Source organism: Strigops habroptila, chromosome 17 (genome assembly GCF_004027225.2).
Source record: "Strigops habroptila isolate Jane chromosome 17, bStrHab1.2.pri, whole genome shotgun sequence".
NCBI classification, from domain to species: domain Eukaryota; kingdom Metazoa; phylum Chordata; class Aves; order Psittaciformes; family Psittacidae; genus Strigops; species Strigops habroptila.
The window spans coordinates 1,153,779-1,175,195 of NC_044293.2; the positions used below are offsets into that span (position 1 = coordinate 1,153,779).

Genomic DNA, 21,417 nt, shown 5'->3' on the forward strand with positions numbered 1-21,417 from the left:
GCACGTCCTGCCTGTCGCCTCCTCTCCTGGTGACACAGCCACCTCAACCCCTGCGCTGCAGCGAGGCTGGGCACCGCTCCTCACCCGCTGGTTCAACTGGTTCCCAGGGGAGAAAGCAGAGGAGCTGCAGCAGACATCACTCCTCACACGATGCAGGCGCACCGCCCGTGCCCCAGCACAGCTCCCCACATGCTTGGGGCAGGCACAATGCCCTCCTGCTGCTGGCAGGGACAGGCACCTTGGCAGAGGGTAGTGCTGGGGCCAAAGGGATGGACACAGATGTCTCCAAGTGGCTGTGTCCTCCAACTGCCACCTCCTGGTGAAGAACAGCAGCCAGGAGGGGAGCTGGGTCCCACACAAAGCCTGGCCTTGGGTGCTTCAGGGTACCTGCAAAGGTTATGGCCCTGTGCAGGGTGAGGGCAGGACCCAGGGTGACAGGGCATCCCCAACCAGCTGCCCCCAGTCGTAGTATGATGCACTTACAATCTATTCCATCACCTTCTCAAAGCCTCAAAGTTCATCACTGCCTGCTTGCAGGAAGAGGGAGAAACCATCTCCCGTGGCTGCAAGTAGAAGGTAATAAACAGGGACAACCATTAACAGCTTGGAAACGGGGCAGCCAGGGGCAAAATCCCTCCCACCTTTGTGCACAGGCTCCAACTAGACCATGGCCCAGCCAAGCCCCTGCACAGCCCTCCCCAGGGGGAGCATCTCAGCACCAAGAGCCAGGGGTGATGCCTGGGGCTCGTGGGGACACTGGCCGGGATGCAGAGGGGATGATGCACACTGCAGAGCCGTGGGCCAGCCCTGCCTGGCCTCTGCCTGACCCCAGCCAGAGCTGGAGTGCCCGGAAGCCTGCGTCATGCCGGGGTTCTGGGTGCAAGAGGCCAGGGAAGGGCAATGGGCTGGAAATGCAGCCGCACTCCAGGAAGCAAAGCCCCGAAGGCATGCGGAGCCGTGACATAACATCTGAAAACTAGAGCTGCTTCCTCAAAACCTTCGCTTAACCTCAAAGGAGGAAGAGCCGCTCCCTGCTGTGCCAGCTCCCACCCCAGGGATGCTCTCCCTTCCACGGCAGTGAGGCCAAGCCGTGGGGTGTGCGGGGCTGGAACTGAGATGCCCTGGGAAGGCTGCCCATGCCTTGTGGCATGGCACAAGCTATGCAGGAGATGCTGGATGCATGGGACTGAGCTCACTCCAGAACCTCTGTCTGATCCCTGCTGACCTGGCAGCACCCATCTATTGAGCTGCTTTTGCAGTGAGTGTGGGGAGGGCGTCCTTACCTTTAGAACCACATGCAGATGATGGGATCCCTGGTCAGGCTGGTGGGATACGCTTCCTGCTCTCCCCAAGGCCGCAGTGTCCCTGCTGGGGGGGAGCTGGCACAGCAATGGCAGAGCTCCCTGGCTGAGAAGCTGCAGGTCGGGATGCTCCACGGTCTCTCCACCGGCTCAGTGCACACACTTGGCAGCAGCAGCTCCTGACCACTGGAAAGCTCATTACAAAAGGAGATGACAATGAGCTGCTCGGCACATCCTGCACCACCTCCAGCATGAGCCTGCACAAGGCTTTCCAGCCAGCTGGAGTGAGCAGCTCCTGACTCCTAATCCTGACTGCCCATCCTGCCCAGCAGCGGGGTAAGCAAGCTGCTCTCCATCCCAAAGCCATCATTCCTGGACACATAACCCAGCTTTGCACCAGTGTTGCACAGCTCCATGAGCAAGCTCAGCACCAGCCTACGGCCACAGCACTGCACCGAAACCTAGGGGCTGTAAGAGGCCCCCTCCGCACCCAGCCCTGCCAGCCACACCTTGTGTAACATCAGTGAGCTCATCCAACCCATGGGCACCCACTTGCTTTCCTTCCGAGGTGTCAACCACAACCTGGGGCTGCACAGGGACACGCAGACTGAGTGACCCAAGAGCATATAATGGCCCCGTAACCTCACGCGTAAACTCCTTTCCTCCTCCACCTACTAAAACCTCCGTTTGAAAATAACCCGGTGCAACATGGAAGAGATGGATGAAGAGCGGGATGGCCGCGTTTCCCCTTATCATCAGGAGGGGAGCAGGAAAAATCCAGTCAGTTCACTCCTGATAAGCTATTTTGTGACAGATCTGCAGGTGAGTCACCTCCAGTGGGAGATGCTCAGGAGATTACTGCAGGCGCTGGTGCTGCTGATAGACTGGTGTTGTATTACCATACAGATCACAATTCCTGTTTCACAACTCCTGCTGTGGGTTTTAAGGAGCGCTCAGGCGGTCCTGCCCCAGTGTCAGTAGAGTGTGGGCAGGGCAGCACAGGCACAGGGGTGGCGGGACCATCGCTGGCCCAGCTCCCTGGGCATCGGGGCACCCACAGCCTCCCCGTGGCCCAACCGGAGGATATTTGCCGGGTTTCTGCAGGCTGAAGACCACGTCAGAGCTGGATGAACATGGTGAGTTACCAACAGCTTCACCCACCGCTCTGCCCCCTCTCTGCATGGCAGCCCCCAGCCCCTCGTGCCGGCACCCCGCACTCCCCATGGCTCCTGCACTGGCAGACCGGGTCTGCCAGCACCAGTTTACTGGTGATGAGGCAGCCCAGGCTCCAAAGAGCTGCTACTCCCTGGTCCTGGACCCCGCAGCATCCAGATAGGGAATGATTTTACCTCTGTCTCTCAACACCACACTGTGGCTGTCAGACATGGCGCTTGGCTCTCACTCCCACATTTCTCTGTGCCTTGCTTGGTCCTTTCCCACACTGGGAAGCATCTTCTTATCCCCCTCCTTGCCCTGAGATGGGGCTGGTTCTTACACAGTGCCAGGGAAGCAGCCCAGTCCCTTGTCCCCCAGTGCTTCCACCGCGGGACTGCCAGTCCCTCTCGCTCAGCACAAGGGACACGCTTGGCTTGGCTTCTTGCACTGCCTTTTGCAAGCAAAGCCACTGCCACCAAACCCCAGCCTGGCATGCAGTCCCTCCCTAGGAAGAAAAGCCTTCCTTAACAGATGGCAGCCATGTACAGCCCAGGTTGCTGCGCACCATGAAACCCTCCACCAGCAACACACTGGGACATCAATCCTTCCAGGGTGTGGAACTCGCTCATCAATGGCTACATGCACCCATGGATTAAACCTCGTGCAGCCAAGGAGCTAGCCCTAGATCTGAACACCCTGCAGCCTTTGAAGTTGGGGTTTGCATTGGAACATTCCACCCCGTTCAGGAGCAGCTACTCAATGCATCACCGCACCTTGCGGTTGCACACTGTGGAGGAAAAGCAGCAAGAGCACCCCTGGCTGTCCAAGACTCCTCAGAAGAGGATGCAGAAGTTCTCCAGGAGTCCATAGCTCATGGGATGGCACTTGCAGAGCTGGAGTGCAGACTGGCCATAGCGGCATTAACGTGAATACAGCAAGGGAGCACAATTAGTTACGGCAGCCTTGAATTCTCCAGGAAATCATGTGCTTCCACTCCATGCAGGAGCTGGCACAGCCCTTACCTTCCTTGGAATTTAACCAGTGCAGCTCTTGCTGTAGCATGGTTTTTAGATCAAGTGGGCAGTCATGGAGAGGCAGCCCCAAGCTGCAAATCTATTTGAAACTGAGGAGGTTCATGTATGGAAGAAAATGCATTTAAAAAAAAAAAATCAAATCAGCAACAGGCAATACCTTCTCTAGGTGGGAAGCGGCCAGCACCGCAGCATCATCCCTCCCACCTGCATCTAGATCTGCACAGGCAAAGGAGCTTGATACCAGATGATGTGATGGGCACAGGCAGCTTGTGGGCAGACGGGGCAGTGGAGCTGCGGCAGTGACCCTCAGCCCCAGCCATGCTGTGGAGCCATGGCCCTGGGGCTGTTCCCACAGGGACCGTTAGGATCCCATCGTCCAGGCTCACGGTGACACAAGAGGTCCGCACGAAGAAGGACCAGCCCCACGTGCCCTGGGCTGGCTGTGCAGGAGGACGTAGGTGGTGTTTGGGAGCAAGCTGAGCCATGTTACAAAACTCCTGCAGGCATCAGGTGCTGCAGATAAGCAGCTTCGGAAGGGCAGATGAGATGGGAGGTCCAGGAGACACTCTCACCTTCCCACCCTGCTCTCCTGGTCCCTACCACAGAGCTGGGTTCCACATCCTCAGGAGCTGACCTGGAGCTAGGACCACTGTAGCACTGCAGCATGCTCACAGGGACCAAAAGGCACAACTTGCCCATGCTCAGCAACAGCACCAGACAAGCCTGGCTGTTCGGAGAAGGGCCGCTGGCATGGGGCACAGCCACATGCCCACAGCCCTGCCAGCACAGGCTGGATCCAGTCCTTCCCTGCACTTCTTGTTCACACTCTGGGGAGCAGCTGAAACTGGGAGCTCAAGCCATGCATGATGGAGAGGCAGCGATGGCTGAGCTACCAGCACATGAAATCCAACCTCTTTCTCTATGTTAATCCACAAATAATTGCTTGGCACTTGCCTGTAAAATCCTTTGTGCACGGCTAAACATGCATAAACACAGTGACCCAGAGAGGGAGGGCTCCACCACTCCCTCCTACCTGCCTTGGGCTGGAGCATGGCCCCTTTGCAGCCTGACTGCATCCCTGGTCTCATGGCACTACTGTTCTTCAAAGCCCCAATCTCCAAGCCTTGAGGTGGCACAGGGGCCACTGCTCTCATTTCCAACAACAAATGCAATCAGCTCCAGCCCAGAGACAAGTGTGCTGCTCCCAAAGCGCAGCAGCTCATCTTACCTGTGTGGTAGAGTCCAGAAGCAACAGCAAAGGAGAAGAGCTCTCTCAGGGCTGGAAGGGCATTCAGGAGGAGAGCACAGGCTGTCAGGAAGCAGCTCAACAGCACGGCACAAGCATAGCTGCAAAACAGGGAAACAGAAACGTACAGTGTCCACCTCAAACTCCCCAAAGGGGCTCTAATCTTTGCCCAGCACCAACCCACCGAGGATGGGGGGCAGTGGCTGGCTGGTGCAGCTTGCGGGACCTTTCCTACCACAACTAGGCATCTCTCATATGAGAAGCTCTTACAAGAAAATGATTTTGAAGAGATTAAGTGGGATCAATGCCTCATTCACCACTTGCTCCAGCGCTGACTGCTACCAGGCTGTGTTTACTGCGTGTCCTAGCAGCAGCACAGCCTTCCCTCCCATGGGACGGGCTGGTTTCTCCAGCAGCATGCCAGGGAGGACTCGGGCTGTGCCACTCTGGTTTCTGACCCCACACTGGGCCAGTCAGAGAATTTAACCCCCCATGGTGACATGTCTGTGTGCCACTGCTCTGCAGGCACTTGTATTTTGACTCAGAGCTGCTTGGCACATCAGAAAGTGCTCTTTCATAACACCTAGGACTTTTTAAGCCCCTGGTGCATTAATGACAGTAATTCTATAACTTTAATAACCAGTTACTGGAATTGCACAGGTGGTGTTCACGGGAGCAACAAAGCCGGGTGACAGAAGAACCAAGTGTTGCACCAGGACATGCCACCCCCCCGCTGCCACCTCCATCCTCAGCAGCTCTAAAGCAACCTCCGATGTAGGTTGAGGCAGTTCCCCTGCTAATCCTCCCCAGGGACCTTGAGCAAGCCAAAGACACAGCAGCCTCTGTGCCTGTCCAAGCTTAGCTGATCCTCTGCTTTCTCCGGGGTGGCTGATCATGTTATCTCTGCACTTGGCATGGGAACTGCCACGGGGCCAGCTAGCCACGCTGCTACAGACCCTGCCTGCTTTCCAGCTGCTTCTTGGCTGAAGTTTCAGCTCGATAACTGCTTTCCCCCTCTGGTTTGCAGGATTTAGCCTCCGAGCGGCTGAATGGCAGAGGTAATACCTGTGGGAGCTGGGGACATGAGTGTTGCTGGGCTGGGGCAGGCGACGCAGGGCCACGCTGTTTGTGTTGCAGGTCCCAGCCCAAGACGCAAAGCCTCCATGTCACTGCGGTCCTTCAAGCGGATCGGCATCCTGGTCCTGGCTGTGGTGCTCACCCTCGCCTGCCTGGTTGCAGTTGGGTTCCTGGGTATGGCTCCTGCTCTCCTCTCCCTGCTCCTTTTGCACAGCAAACACAGCTCTGGACCCAGGGCTTGGCTGGGACCAGCTCTGCCACCTTCCTGCTGAGCCTCCATGCACAAACCCTCAACTCCCCCTTTCCCCCTAGTCAAGGTTTACCTGGACCACCACTACTTCTTCTGCAAACAGCCCCTGAAGCTGGTGCCGCTGCAGCAAGTCTGTGACAGGCAGATGGACTGTCCGCAGGGCGAGGATGAGGCGAACTGTCCCCAGTGGGTCCCTGAGGGGCCACTAGCTGGGGGTGAGTCCAGGACACCCTGTTTGGGCTCTGGGAGGGGCAGGGCTGCTGCATCAAGCCTCAGCCTGACAAAGTCATCTATGACAAAGCTGACTTTGTGTCTGTCTCCAGCCCGTGTTTCCAAAGACAGATCCATCCTGCAGGTGCTTAACAGGAACACTGGAGATTGGTTCTGCATCTGCCATGACCACTTCAACTCGATGCTGGCAAAAGCAGCCTGCGAGCAAATGGGCTACAGGAGGTACGTGGCTGCTTTCTCCACACCTCTCTCACTGCTTTATCTATCCCTCTCCCATAAAAGCTCTTTTTGAGTGGGGCTCTATTTACTTACAAAGCACTCAGAGCCCTGCACTAATGGTTTCAGCCCATCCCGGGGACGCAGAGTGCTCTGTGCTAGAAGCCCTGGCAGCTTCCCACACAAACACAGCACTGTTCCCGGTATCCCTGCTCCATCCCCAGCCCAGGGGCTCCCTGCCCTGCTCCTACCCCTCGCCTTACCCACCTCCTTACAGGCACCCATGGCAAGCACCCACCTCACCAGAGCAGCCACTGCTGGGATACATGCAGAACTCACTCGGGGGGGACACAGAACCCTGCACTCCCCTTTTAAAGCCCCATGAGAGCAGCAGTTGGGAGGGGTGTGGGAGGGCAGGGTTGGGTCCTTGTGTTTGCAATTAAGCTCTATGAAACACACCTGTATCTGCCTCTGCACTGCCCTGAGCTAGCAGCGAGTTTGGAGCGCTGCATTCAACTAAAGCCGGTTACAGCTGAGATATGGTCTAGTGGAAGTGTTGGAGGGTCTTGGAACTGGATGAGCTTTAAGATCCCATCCAACCCAAACCATTCTGTGGTTCCCTGACTCCGTCAGCACACTCCTGTCCCTGGTCCCGAACTCAGTGCCCTGTCTCCACATCCTGCCTCCGGCCCTTCAGGGGTGCCTCTTTTGGCATCCCCATGTCCCTGTCCCAAGAACCCCCTTTACCTATGGGTCTTTCTCTTGCTCGCTTGGCACAGGGGCCACATTCCCTTCCTACACGCCTGCTTCCTCCCTTGCTCACCAGCTCTTTGTTGGAGCCATAGGCAAACATTTAGCACCTATTCGTAAAGGTTTGGTTAGACCATCTCTGGCTCGGTGTGAGCCAAACCCCAGGCTCCTGGAGGTGCTCAGGCACCAGTGCCTGTCCAGTGCACACTGGTGGTGTGCTGGGACCATGCACCCGCTGTGCTGGCTGACCCGGCCCCCCGTGTCTTTCAGCAACCCCACGTTCACAGCAGTGGAGGCGGGCGCCGGGCAGCCCCTGCCTCCCCGCGAGGTCGTGCTGAGGAACGGCAGCCTCCAGATGCCCGAGCCAGGCCGGTGAGTGGTGGGGCTGCGCAGGAGGCGGCCGCTGTGCCCCTCGCCCTGCTGTGCCCTGTGGAACCAGAGCCTCTCCTCCACTGAACCCAGCCCTTTTCCTCCCTCTTCCAGGAAATGCCTCTCTGGAGCAGTTGTTTCGCTCTTTTGTTCCAGTAAGTATCATGGCACTGTCTGCACCTCGCGCCACTTCGGGTCCCCATTCCTGGCACGTCCCTGTGTGCCGTCCTGAGGGTGCAAGAGTGCAGCTCTGGCCCAAGCCCTGGCCCTCCCCGGTTCCCCCACTGAGGATTTGCATGAGAAAAGTTGGATTTCATAACTGCTAACCTGCTTGTTAAGCTGGTGTAAACCTCCCAGACATGGAACACCTAAGAAAGGCTTAACCAGCTGCTGGGATGGGTTTACTTTTGCTGTTGAATTATCCTGATTAAAGTAATCTGTCCGGTGGGCTGGAGAAGGCAAGGAATGGATGAACCTATTTCAGCAAGCCCAGGGATGATATGCAGACAGAGAACAAAAGGGGGTGTGCCAAGTGGCCCACAAAGGGGTGACAGGCAGTGTCACAAGGCACCCGGCAGCCTCTGTCCCCACTTACCTGAGGACAGAGGAGGGCAGAGCAGTGCTCTTTCCCTCCCCGCTGCTGCAGCTAACATGTTGCTTTGTTGCTGCTTTGCTGCCCGGCAGAAGGCTGCGGGGAGAGCATAAGGACTCCACGCGTGCTGGGGGGGAGCCCCGCCACCATCGAGGCTTGGCCGTGGCAGGTCAGCCTGCAGTACAAGAGGGAGCACATCTGTGGGGGCAGCATCATTGACCGCAGCTGGATCCTGACGGCAGCGCACTGCTTCAAGTGAGTTGGCTCCTCAATGGCAGGCTGAGCCCCGCTGGGTTTAAACCATGTGTTCCTGTAGTTAACATGGCTTCGTGCCCCTTGGTGCAATGATGCTGAGCAGAGTGTAGGCAAGGCTTTGCTGCCTGTCCATGCAGCAGAGTCATGAGGGAAGAGGGGAGCAATAACAGACATGTCTGTGCACAGGAACAACCCCATTGTTCAGAGGTGGCGTGTGAAGGCTGGCTCCAACCTCCTCTCAGGCACCACCACCCTTGCTGTGGAGAAGGTCTTCCTGGCTGGGGAGATGCCCACGTCTCCCAAGGACAATGACATTGCTCTGGTGAAGCTGCAGTCTCCCCTGCATGTCTCAGGTGAGTTATGGCACATACCTCCTTGGAGTAAGGGTCCCAGAAGCAGGCTAGGAGCTCGGCAAAGCTCAGTGGGCATCAAGCAGCAGTGGAGAGGGACATGTGTGAGCAGGGAGCTGAGTGCCCAGCGGTGCATGGCCCCGGCTTCCCCACAACCCTCCTCAGTCATCTCCTGCATTTCCTGTCCCCCTTCCAGACAGCAGCAAGCCCATCTGCCTGCCCTATTTCGACGAGGAGCTGGTACCAGGCACACCCCTGTGGGTGATAGGCTGGGGCTACACTCAGAAGCGTGGTGAGTAGGACAGCAGAGGAGCGAGGGCACAGTCCCCCCCAGCACCACTCTCAGGATGAGGGCTGGTGGGCTCCCTCCTGGATCCCCTCTGAGCCACCTGCACGTTGTGTGCAGGCAAACTGTCTGAGATCCTGCAGCAGGCGGAGGTGAAACTCATCGATGAGGAGAGCTGCAACGTCGCTGCCTACCATGGCGAGGTCACCGAGAAGATGCTGTGTGCTGGCCTGCCCCAAGGAGGGGTGGACACATGCCAGGTTGGTTCCTGAAGAGGAAATAGTCCCTTCCAGGGCTAGGAATGGCTGCAGCCAAGAGCACTGGTACCTGCCACACCGGGGACTGGGGCTCCTCATTCCAAGGGTTTATCCTTTGCAGGGAGACAGCGGAGGGCCCCTGCTGTACTCGGGCAAGCACTGGCAAGTGGTGGGCATTGTGAGCTGGGGCCAGGGCTGCGGCACCCCCAGCACACCCGGTGTCTACACCAGCGTCCGTGCCTACCTCAACTGGATCTACACCGTGCGGAGGGTCAGTGCTGCACTGCTGCCTGCAGCTGCTCTATCACAGTGGTTTTGGGGTGGTGGGGAAGGGCACCCTTGGGCTCTGCAGGGAGCTGAGCCGGCTCCTTAAGGATGCGCTTCTGTGCTCCTGGTTTCAGATGCCTTTCAAATCCTATTATTTCTTCTCTCTCCTTCCAGTCGGAGCTCTGAGACCTGCTGGGACAGGTCCCTCCTCTCCCCTCACGCCTCCCTCCCCATCCCTACGCGCTTGGCTGTCTCAGCTCCGGCACCAGAAGCTGAGCGGTGCCTCCCAAGCCCTCACTGGCAGGCTGTGATTTAGCACGCCAGAGACCAGCCAAGGAGGCAAAGGGCAGCTCGGAGCGACGGCCACTGATACCATGAAGGAATCTGACCAGCTCAAGCTCCTTCCGCAGCAAGATTAATTTATTACCCCGTGCTGACCCTGCTGTGGCAGGAAGGCTCCTGCAGGGCTCAGCTGCTCTTTGCTCACTACTGTTATACAGAGAGAAATGATGTTTGTGCTATGGAATATCCCCATTAAAAGAGAGTATTTGTTTTTTTCACGCAGCCTCTGAGGGCTCTGTCCCTCTTGCTTGCAGGGGTGTTTCTGACAGTACCCTGCACTCCCCAGAGCTGCTTTCCCAGCACAGGGCAGGCTTTATTTGCTGCCTCATGAACGAGCTGTTCCCGCACACAAGAAAGTGCTGCGTGGACCTCGGCCCCTCAGTCAGACAAGAATGGGGCCAGTTTAAACTACTGGAAACAAACATGGACATCAGGCATTCTTTTAAATCAACACTTTCTAGCGTAGCTCCAGGGCAGCACCAGCGCTCACCTTGGGGTGTCAGGGGGGAGCTTAGGATGCAGATAGCACAGTGGCACTCATCCATCCCGAACAAACAGCTACAGAGAGTGGACACAGCCGGTGCTCATCACACAGGGGCACCGCTGCTGCTCTGCCTCGGTGCAGGGCTTGCAATGCAGCGTGCCTGGGGGGTCATGGTAAGCCTGAACACATACAGCAACCCAGACTCTAGTTTCTCTATTAAACATAAAGTTTATTTCATTCAAGGCAAAGCTAACTAAACCTCTACAGTGCAAAAATGTGCTGTCACCACACAGCATGTCGTACGCACCCTGTGTTTATTCACAGGCATCTCCTGCATGTATTTGTATATGCTGATACACACACGTGTCTGTTGCAGCACACACCTCCAGCAGGGCCCTCTCCCCCATACACCCCAGAAAGCCTCTGCAGACCCCCCCAAAGCCCTTGTGACAGCAGGGACCCCACAGGAGCTGGCACCCAAAGCAGCCCGGAGCCCCCCGCACTGTGAACAGCACCCGCACACATATGCATATAGAGTTACGTGTCAAAAACTGCTTATGTTGACTGTTTCCATCAAGCCAGAGGAGTAATCCATGCATAGTACAGCATTGCATATCCTGTGGTAAGTGGAACTGCGTCCAGATACCATCTAAAAAAGGCCAACAGGTTGGGACAGCTAAAAATAGTTCTTTAAAAAAGTCCTTTCCTCCCTTCAGTGTCCTCTCCCACAGAAGGTCTCCTCCAAAGATGGGCTGGGGTGCTCTTGGGGCAGCTGGGAGGTCTCAGCCTTCCTGCCCAGACTCTCATGCACGACAATGGTATGTTAACAATACTTTGCATTTACAGAGTGCCTTTCGCCCTAGGATCTCGGAGCACTTTGCAAAGCCATGCAGGGAGCCTCACACCTCCTGTGAGGTAGGTCAGATTTACTGTCCCCAGTTTACAGATGGGGAAGCTGAAGCACAAAGAAGTCAAGTGACTTGCCTGAGGGTCCCGTGGAGGGGACCAGGATCCCAGGGACCTGAATCTCACTTGCTAGTCTAACCGGGTGCCTGTGTCCCTGTCCCAAGCACACAGCCCCGCTCGGGTGGGTGCCCCATGGCGAAGGCTGCAGGGTGCTCCCTATACCACCACCCCACAAGCAAGTCTGACCTCTCCACAACAGTCTCCAGAGAAGGTAGCACCTTGTTTGCCTTGCCCATCAAATCCTCACCTACTTTCCACTCCGGCACCTCTGTCAGGGCGCGAGCCCCTGCAGCCGGGGGAGTCATGGCTCGGCTGTGATTCCCAATATCAAGTGGGGATGGGGGAGCTGCCTGTCCTGCAGCTTCACCAACAGACACCCACAAATAAAAGAGAAATAGGGAACAAATCGCATTGTAAAGCACATTGCCAGCTTCAGCTGTAGGAGCAGCTCATTTTCTTCATGTCTCACATCCCGCTGCAGCCCTTAGGAAGGGGTCTGGTTTGCCCAAATCCCCACTGCAGACACCCCTCTGGCTTTCTGTGGCACCCCGCACGCGAGGATCTCAAAGCACTTTACAAATGATAGCCAAGGAAGCCTCACAACCACCCCTGTGAGGTAGAGCAGTGTTATTATCCCCATTTTACAGATGGGGAAACTGAGGCATGGAGAGGCAGAGCGACTTGCCCAAGGTCACCCAGCGGGCCGGTAGCAGGCCCGGGAGCAGGCTGGCACAGCCCTAGCATGGCTCCCCTCGCCAGGGCTCCACTGTGCTCCCTCCCTGCATCGCAGATGGAGTGCCACAGTTTTCCTTGGGTGATGGGAAACGCAATCAGCTGTTTTCCCACTGGAGTTTAATATAAAAAAAATCTCTGCGTAACAAGTTAAGCCTTGGCAAGGCAGCATCAACAGCATCACTGCTCTGAGTGTGCTGAGTGCTGGGCTTTAAAAAGGGGAGGAGGAGCAAGAGCAGCAGCATAAACCCAGGGAACATGCCGAGAAGGCCCCCACTGCCCCTGGGGTATGGCCCTGCACAGGGTATGAAACGTGGAGCTTCACCCCACTGCAGCCAGCAGTGACCCCAGGACATGGCCAGCCCCGGCCGCTGGTCCCCACAGCCCTGCCACAGGAGGAACCAGCCTGTCCCGTGGGAGCACGGCACCCAGCCCCTGTGGGGAAGAGATGACAGCCCTGACAGTCACTGATTTGGTTCTCAGGTGTGCTTACGAGAGCTGAAGCCAAGCCCCGTCGCAACAGCCCTGCTTCCTCCCTTCCTCCTGTGCCGGACCCACATGAAATGCGGCAAAGGCAGGAGCCTCTACCTCTATGGCGAGTTTTGTGCATCCTTGCTCTGCTCCAGACACACTCTGCACGAGGCTGGCAGCTCCTGCCTGCCCCAGCTCAGCATTGCCAGTCACACAAAGACACCCCAAGCTCCTCGCAGCCTCTAACCCCAGGCATGCCGGGACCCCTGGTCACCATCCACCACCCCGGGAGCGCAGCACAAGCAGCACAGCACCCCACGGTACTCCCCAGCCCCTTCCCTGCCTGCCCAGCACCCTCTTGCCTTCACTCATAGCAGAGCAGGCAGCTCCCTCTGTCCCGGCAGCATCCCAGTCCGAGTCCACAAGAAGCTCCCAGTCCCCATGGCAGCCGAAGTCTTTTCCGAGAAGCAGTGCAGGTTGCAGGCACGTGTGTAATAGAAACATGTCTCAAGCATTGGCAGTTTGGAAAGAAAACAAAAGGGAAAGGCTTGTCCCCCTGCCCCTCTCCCCGCTGCTGGGCGGGCTGGGGCGCGGGGTGCCGCTGCTTCATGCCTTTGGTGGTGCTTTTTGTTCCGCCTTGGAGCCAGCCAAGCCGTTCTCCGTGTTGTCGTTCCCCGACGAGCTCACGAGGCATTCCTTCCTGGGGAAGGGCACACGGCCAGCTCACAGCCCCTGGCCCCCCCCCGGCCCCTCTCGCCACGACCCCGTGCAGCCCTGCCCCACAGCAGCACCCACCAAAGGGTGCCGGGACCAGCACCCGCACTCACTTCCCATCCTGGGTCTTCTTGATGATGAACAGGACAACCTTCTTGATGAGCATGAAAAGGATGAGGAGGCCGATGAGGCCCCCCACAACGCCGACGATGATGAGCGTCACAGTGTTGTCTGCCTCCACCACTGCAGGAGAGAAGGTGCTGAGGGGCCTCAGCACGGGAGCAGGGAGCTCCCAACTGCATGATCCCCCCCAAAAAACAGCGACCCACCCCTCCACCAGCTGCTGGTCCACACAGAGGGGCACAAGGCCAAGCCTTGCCCTGCAGGGATGCCAAGAAGCCAGGACACCCCATGCACCTCCACAACCACAAGCCAAGATGGGGTCAGTGTGGGTCCGCATCCCCACTGTCCCAGTGTCACTCATGGGGCACCAGAGCCCTGGCCAGCACTTACTTTTCTGGACCACCGTGAGGAAGATGGTGGCGTTGTGCTGTGCGTTCTTCTCCTTGGGGTTCCTGACATGGCACGTGTATTTCCCAGCATCGCTGAAGTCCACGTTCTTCAGGAGAATGGAGATATTGTTGTCCTTCTTGGTTGTCGAGCCAACAAACTCGACCCGTGGGTTGCGCCCCACGAGGAAGGGCTCCGAGGCTTTGTTCTTTATCTTGCCGTGGTAAATCTGCAGGGGCAGGGATGCAGGATGCTCAGCTGGGCTTCCAACAACCCCAGGTGATGGAAAAGCCCAAGTTCTCCTGCCAGTGCTCTGCACACACAGACACACATGGCAGAGTGTCCCTGCACACCCCATGAAAGCAGGAATGGCTGTGGAGGGGGACCTCACACACAGACCACAGTGCTGGGGAAGCAACAGAACAACCTGACCTGCCCTGCAGCGGCGTTACAGACCATGCAAAGGATGGGAGAACCCCAGGGCAGAGAATCCCTTTGCTATAGGGCTGGCCAGCCTTCAAGGACAGACCTGCTCTTAACCAGTCCTCCTGCTAAGGAGTTGAAGAGCAAGTCTAGAACCTCTATTATTCCAGAGCAAGCACAGGAGGACAAAAATAACTCTACTTTGGCCAAAGTGCAGTCTTGCACATGAAGAGCCAATTTACATTAAGAGACGAGCCTGTGGGCAGCAGAAAATGCAGAACAGCTTTGTGCCAAAAGCACAGATGTGCCAAGGTATTTGAGTCACCCTGTTGGCAGAGCCTTGTACCCCCAGTGCTGGAGACACTCGGAGGAACAGGCATCCTGTGAGAGGAGAAAGGGAACTTAGCGAGAACTGGGAAGTACAGAAGGACCTGCCTATAAAAGAGAGGCAAAGCCCAGAGAGCCACCCACCATCTCTGTCGAGTTGAAATACCATGTGAAGACCAGGTCCTGAAAGCCTATGCAGGTGGTGAAGGTGCAGGGCAGCAGGACATTGGAGTTATTCAGAGCCATCACAGTGTTGGTCTTCCCCACCGACACCTCCAAGGCGAAGGCGAGGGCGAAGACGTGCAAACCTGGCAGGCAGAGGGGAGGAGACAGTGAGGACACGATACCAGTATGAAGTCCAGCCTGATGCACCCGGAGCTGGGATACAGCCCAGCCTGCTGCTGGGCTCTGCTGTGGGCATGTACCTGCGGGCAGATGGGGCAGGGAGGAGAAAGGCGCATGGGAGGGACAACTTCTCTCCCTCTGCAGCCTGGCCTCAGCTGGAGCACCATTCACAGTGGGCATCCCCTCCCAGGGAGCAAGTGGGGGGCAGCAGGATGCAGCCATCATCCCTTTTGGTCCCGCTCCCAACTCCACCAGGGACCCACAGCATCCTCCTCCTCCCCACAGCCTCAGCACAGGGGGCACGAGCTCGGCTCCCCTCCCAGAGCCCAGGGATGGGTTTGTCACCCCTCATTCGCTTTGGCATGGCAGGAGCAAATGTGCCTGTCCCAGCTCCAGCAGAGACAGGGGACCTGTTCCTGAAGAATGACGGGGGCTGGCTGGCACCCTCAGAGGCAGCGCGGATTCAAAGAGGACCATAATATCACCAAGAATGAAGTATGCAAATGGAAGCCCTGATTTGCATGTTATCCACAGGCCTTCAGCTAAACCTTCAAGGGGGAGAGAAGCGCCCAAAGCAAAGCAGAGCTCTGTGTTCTTCAAGCAGGGAGCTGGAGCGCTAATTAGCATTGCTGTGCAGCGCAGCTCCTCGCAGCCTGTGTGGACCTTGGAGCGGCACCCCTCAGCCTGCCGTGCAGAGCCTGTCTCCCGTGGTAAAGAGGGATGACCTTCAAACTGAAGAACGCGGCTCTCCCGCTGCTCTCCTCCTGTCAGCAGGAGAAATGCATCCAGGAGCAGGTACAAGCCCAACTGTGCCTCAAAGCTCCCGGGTCCCATGCAAACAACTGGCACTGCTCCAGGCCGGGCCAGCAGTGTCCACACGAACCCATTCCAGAGGGCACAGGGATGCTCTGCTCCGGGCCAGGGGAGCAGCCCCATTCTGCATCACACCCCATCCTGCTTGTATGATGTGGTACGGCCAAGCTGTGATAAAACCCAGCAAGCATTGTCCTCCCCTTTCGCAGACCTCAGCCACCCCTATAAAGCTTTCCCTGGGCACTTGGACAACCAAAACACATGGGGGACAGCTCTCCCTGTCACTACAAGCTGGTCCCCAGCTCCACTAACACCTTAACTCAGATACGCTGCCCTCAGCTTCAGATTCCCATCTCTCTGCAGCCGCTTCAGCTGCTGATTTATTCTCCCACACATGCCTGTGCTAACAACTCCCCAGGCACGTCACAGCCCAAGCCAAGCCCAAGAGCCCTGCATCCTGGGCTTCGGGCCCTGCTGCAGTGCTGCATTGCAAGCACTGCAGGCAACGAGTTACTTAACTTTACAAAGAAGCATTTTTCATTCCCCTCCAGAGGCTTTAGCTACCATCAGGGGGTGGTTTCCACCAGAAGGAGGTTGCCTGCAGTTGTCAGGCTCAGAGACCAGCCCTGCAGGTGCTACAGAGGGACTTCACAGCCAGGAGCATCCCTGGGGAACCATGCTGCTACCTGGAGTAAGACTTAGCAGAGCGATGCCTGGCTCTGCAGGTATGCCTGAGCAGGCAAGGTGCTGCAAGCTGACAGTTACTTACAGGAAAGACGATTCCTTGCAGCTTGTGACACTTTTAATCCTGTCTGCCACCGTTACAACGTCATGAACGCAATCTGAATTGAATGCGTGGGGTAAGTGGAGGCTGATCTTCTTCCTGTCATGCTGTGGTCTCAGGAAGTCAGAATTGATATGTTACCTCTAAATAAAGCACAGAGGAAAAGACATCGGGAGGCTGGGAGATCGCTGACTGGACCTGTCACACCAGCTGCCACTTTTCCATGTGCCCAAAGCTGCTGCACTTTGCACCATGCGAGCCCCAGCCTTCAGCACACAGGGCCAAACCCCTCCGGGGGCTCCCATGCCTACAGGGACCAGCTTTCCCCAAGAGACAGCAAAGGGGGACCAGGGAGCAGCCACTTGCTGCTGCCAGAGCCTTGGCTCACTGCTCTTAGAGAGGGTGAGCTCATGGGGCAAGCCCCACAGAGGGTTCCAGAGCCACTGAGCTATGTGCTGTAGTGCTGCAACATGGGACCCAGCCCCAGCGGCAGCAGCGCTAGCCCTCCAACCCGGGCCAGGACCCAGAGCAAGACTTTCCCCCACAGCTCCCTGTTTTTCCACAGCCCATCAGGAAGCTGGTCTGCAAATCACTGCCCAAATGGAAAGAGAACACGGGGTTCACCTGAAAAGCCATAGGACACCACTATCTGCAAGAAAGCACCTCTATAAAAACTTTCCTTGCCTGTAAGAGCCAATGTGACCTCCCAGCACAGACAGCAGGCTGACCAAGCTCCTCTTCACCTGGGTTAGAAGCAAGGAGCTCCCAGACCAGCCCGAGCCATGTGTGCTCTGGGGCAGGACACACAGGCTGCCCCTTCCCATGGGTACTGAGGGCAGAAGCTGTGCTCTGGCTCCCTGGTGCAGCCAGGAGTCCACCATCACTCCCTAGAGAGCACAGCTTCCCAAAACACACAGACACAGAGACCTGTCTGGACACTCTCCCCTTCCCACCATTCCCTCCAGGCTCCCAGCCCACCTGAGTGACCCATGGGACCATGTTCCCATCTCCACGCCCTGGACCCCACACCCCGAGAGTCCTGGTCTCCAGCATCTCCGAGTCTCTCCTACCACCTCACTGCCAGCCCTGTGCCGAAAGCAGTTTGCACCGCATCTATCTGAGGAGGCACTTTCAACCAGCACTCAAATCCCGCAGGGAGCCAGGTACTTACATGTCCTTTCGTGTCTCCAGCTCACTTAAAGCAAACTTTAGAACTATGCCCTCTAAAACGCCTCTCAAAGGAGCTTCCCAACAGCAAGTGCTGCAAAGGCAGCCCTTGGTTTCAGGCTCTCCGTGCCCCTGGACACAAGGGTGACCTACACGAGCAGAAGTGCAGCCGGAGCGTGAGGACTGATGCAGGTGGCTTGGAACCAACCCCAGGAGCTGCAGCAGGGAGGGGACGGCTGCAAACTCCCTCCTGCACCCTGCACCCGGGGAGCTCGGGCATCCCTGGGCACAGGCCTGGGCATCATGCTCCGAGGAGCAGCCCTGCAGTGTGGGCTCGTCCCCGCGCCGCGGAGAAGCGCATGCAAATGGTTGTTTTACAAAACGAACTGTAAAGAGAATGACCTGTCGGCGGGCGTGCTGGCGGCTGCGCTGAAGCAGTGCACCGCTTCCCTACGGCTATTCCCCCGGTTCACGTTAGCAGCCAGGTAGCCGCGGTCCCTGCTCACAGAGCAGCAGAGCGGAATAGGGCAAAGCGGGATGCAGCCGCAGTGCTCGCAGGAGGAAGCTCTGGAGATGGTGCAGGCAGGGCAGGGGGCTGGAGCCAGGACTTCAGAGTCCGCTCTCGGACTCGGCTGCGAAGTCACCTTGGACAAGTCACTTATCCTCAGTGCTTCGGACTCGCCGTCTGCAGAGCAGAGATCATTGCATTAGCGCCCGTGCAGGGGAAATCCATCCGAGCAGCAGCGTCCGATCCCTTGCGGTGCGGGCAATCCAGATGCAAAGCAGCTGAGCGCGAAGCGAGGGTCCCCCCACCTCGGGAATGCGCAGGGGAGCGGCTGGAAGCGGGATGCAGCCGCGGCGCTCCCGGGGGATGCGGGCGCTGCGCGGGGCTGGACCGGGTCCCGCAGCCCCCCGCGCCCCTTACCCAGGAGCGCTGCCAGCAGGCGCGGCGCGGGGCGGCGGCGGGCGGCGGGCGAGCCCCGGGCCATGGCTGCGGCGCGGTCCGTGCTGCCCCGCAGCGGCCCGGCTCTGGCACCCCCGTTGCGGGCGGGCGGGGCCGTGCCGGGCGGGGCCGCGCTGCGCTGCGCCCTCCTCCGCGCTCCTCCGCGCCGCGCATCCTCCCGCGGCACCGCCCGCCCCGGGGGTCAGGGGAAAGCTCCTGCGGGGATGGCCCGGGGATGCCCTGGGGCCACCCTGGAAGGGGACAAGGTGCCGCCGAGGCTGGGGCTTCCCCTGCCGCTGCTGGGGCTCAGTGCTCGCTCGGTGCACCTCAGCAGCGTCTCCCTGCCCGCTGTCCCCATGTAGCTACCACCATCCCCGATGGCAGATGGGGGCCCAGAGTCAGGTGCAAGAGAATCCGCCCAGCGCCAAAGGGAACACTTGGCAAACTTAGTTTTCTCACCATGGGTTTGTTCCGGGATAATTGGCTGCACAGAAGTTCACGTCTCAAGCACCTTTTCTGCACCGCCACATCCATTAGAGCTAACCTCCAGCAGACCACATCCAAAAAAGCAGTGACAGGGGCCCTCCTAATGGAAGCCTCCAAAGACACGGCGTGCGAAGATAGAGCTTTACCTTTGCGCCGAGGTCCATTAGACAGGCAGAGCCTTGCGCAGAGCAGCAATTTGGAGGTGACACATCCCGAGAACAGGCATGGCAGGAGGGGGGAGGAGGTGCTGCTGTGCTCACAGTGCAGGAACAGCACTGACTGTTTCTCCAGGCTGGAGTCCTTGCTGGCACGAGCACGTGTCCCGGCAAAGCTCACCCCAGGGACCAGGTGAGGCCGTATGTCCCTTGCTGGGTGCAGCTCTACAGCACAGCTTCCCCAAACAGGGTTGCTTCTTTTTGGGTGTGAGAGCAGCTCTCCCGCACGGATGCTGGCCAGGGCCCTGCCTGCATGTCTCTGGTGCTGTGGCCCATCAGCTCCAGGGTGCTTTGAGAGACTCCTCGGCCCCACTCCAGCCTCTTTGCAGCTTGTTCTCCTTCTCACCTGAAGCAGGAGGGAAGAGGGGAAGCAGGAGGCTTCACAGGGCACAGGGGCATCCCAGGGGACCATGAGAGGATGCCAGCAGTGCCTGTGGGTTGAGGAGTTAGAGCTGCAGTGCTGGCAATAGAGACAGGAAAAGTACAGGCAGAGCAGGCTGGGGAGCACTGGCAGCCAGCGCTGTGGGAGCAGCGTGGAGAGAACTGCTGATGCAGCAGAAGGTGTGTTGGCGGGCGCCTGTGATGGATACAGCTAGGTGAGGTGTACAGCTAGGTGATGGATACAGCTAGGTGGTGTATACAGCTAGGTAATGTGTACAGCTAGGTGATGAGTACAGCTAGGTGATGAATACACCTGGGTGATGTGTATGGCTAGGTGATGAATACAGATAGGTGATGGATATAGATAGGTGATGGATACAGCCAGGTGATGTATATGGCTAGGTGGTGGATATGGCTAGGTGACGGTTACAACTAGGTGATGGATACGGCTAGGCAATAGATATGGCTGGTGACCAGGCAAGCAGTGTGCTGAGACAGGAGAAGGAGTGCTGCATCTGATGGAGCCTTGCTCATTGTGAGGGGGATGTCACACCTCTGAGGAGCAGCTCAGCAGAGGGGTCCTGAAGGGGTGGGAGGGATGCCTGTTGTCCTGCAAGTGTGCATGATGCTCCTACGGCCATGGTCGCAGACGCTGAAGCAGGGGGGCAGATGAGGCTGAAGCTGGACTCTCCAGCGTCCAGCAAGCAGGACCACAGAAATCTGCAGCACTGGGGACATAAAACAGTAGCACTCGTACTCTTGGGGCAGGGAAAGGCCTTTACACATGAACTCCTTCCTGCTTGCTGCCCACTATGTCCCTGCTGACATCTCTGCAGAGGCAGGGCTCTGAGGCTGGTGCCGTGCTCTCCTGGCCATGCAGCCCCGGGCTCAGAGCGGGATGCTGCCTGTCACAGGAGCCTGATGGAGTTGTCACACTTGGCAGCTCTGGCCGGTCTCCTCGGCTGACTGATCTCATGAGACATCTGCTGCTGCCACAGGCCTGGGAGAGGCTCTGCTGTCCCACAGCCTGGCCTCAGCTAACGGTGTGTGCCAAGGGCTGGGAAGGGCATGAACAGCAGCTGGCCCTGCGGTTTAGCATGATACTGAGATGTCCGGCATGGGACCAGGGATACTGCAGCACAGCGGAAACTTGTTTTGCTGAGTCCAGCACAAAGCTGCTGTGTCTGGTTTCAGGGAAGGCAAGCACCCTGTGCTCATACACTGTCACCTCTTGGGGGGACAGGAAGAAGGGTGCAGGGGTCCTGCCAGCTGGCTCACAGCCTGCCCGAGGGGTCACAGCGCCTGCGAGGCCCCTGTGCACCCTGACTCCCTCTCACCTCGCACTGGTGGAGCTGGGAGGGTTAAAGTGCCAGGCTGCTCTCCGAGGAGGGCTCCTGTTTCCCTCCACGTGGGTACCTGGGTAGGGCTGAGCAGAGCAGTTGGGCTGCAGCCTCCCAGCTCTATGCAGCAGGCGCAGCACCGGCCCCCGCTGCCCTGGAGCATCCTGCCCCAGCCCCACTCCCAGCTGCAGCGGGAGGACAGCCCCGGTCCCTCCCAGAGCCAGGGGATGCCGGGCTCCCGGGCCGGGAGCAGACAGAGCCCTCCTGCCGCTGGAGGAGGTGGCGACGCTGGAACAGAGCTTCCCATCAGCACCTTATATTTACTGCAAGGTCCTCTG

At 58.1% G+C, this 21,417-nt stretch overlaps 2 protein-coding genes across 5 annotated transcripts; one reads left to right on the forward strand and one right to left on the reverse strand.

The window, feature by feature from the left end:
* Window positions 1-2,378: 2,378 nt before the first annotated feature.
* On the forward strand, window positions 2,379-10,200 carry TMPRSS4 (transmembrane serine protease 4). 3 transcript variants are annotated; one of them, XM_030505516.1, is made up of 13 exons: window positions 2,387-2,437; window positions 5,764-5,794; window positions 5,874-5,987; window positions 6,126-6,278; window positions 6,387-6,516; window positions 7,531-7,632; window positions 7,744-7,784; window positions 8,314-8,476; window positions 8,663-8,829; window positions 9,023-9,118; window positions 9,233-9,372; window positions 9,491-9,640; window positions 9,811-10,200. In XM_030505516.1, exons 1-13 carry the CDS (start codon window positions 2,429-2,431, stop codon window positions 9,820-9,822), a joined length of 1,308 nt encoding a protein of 435 aa, XP_030361376.1. In that variant the 5' UTR covers window positions 2,387-2,428; the 3' UTR covers window positions 9,823-10,200. The 3 variants fall into 3 exon arrangements, with proteins under 3 accessions (XP_030361374.1, XP_030361376.1, XP_030361375.1); XM_030505514.1 differs by having other exon boundaries at window positions 2,379-2,437; window positions 5,764-5,987; XM_030505515.1 differs by lacking the exon at window positions 2,387-2,437 and having other exon boundaries at window positions 5,389-5,987.
* Window positions 10,201-10,670: 470 nt separating this feature from the next.
* SCN4B (sodium voltage-gated channel beta subunit 4) lies at window positions 10,671-18,719 on the reverse strand. 2 transcript variants are annotated; one of them, XM_030505527.1, is made up of 5 exons: window positions 18,640-18,719; window positions 14,750-14,913; window positions 13,859-14,084; window positions 13,459-13,588; window positions 10,671-13,331 (listed from the first exon to the last, which is right to left on the reverse strand). In XM_030505527.1, exons 1-5 carry the CDS (start codon window positions 18,701-18,703, stop codon window positions 13,238-13,240), a joined length of 678 nt encoding a protein of 225 aa, XP_030361387.1. In that variant the 5' UTR covers window positions 18,704-18,719; the 3' UTR covers window positions 10,671-13,237. The 2 variants fall into 2 exon arrangements, with proteins under 2 accessions (XP_030361387.1, XP_030361388.1); XM_030505528.1 differs by lacking the exon at window positions 18,640-18,719 and adding an exon at window positions 18,117-18,174.
* Between the last annotated feature and the right edge of the window lie 2,698 nt (window positions 18,720-21,417).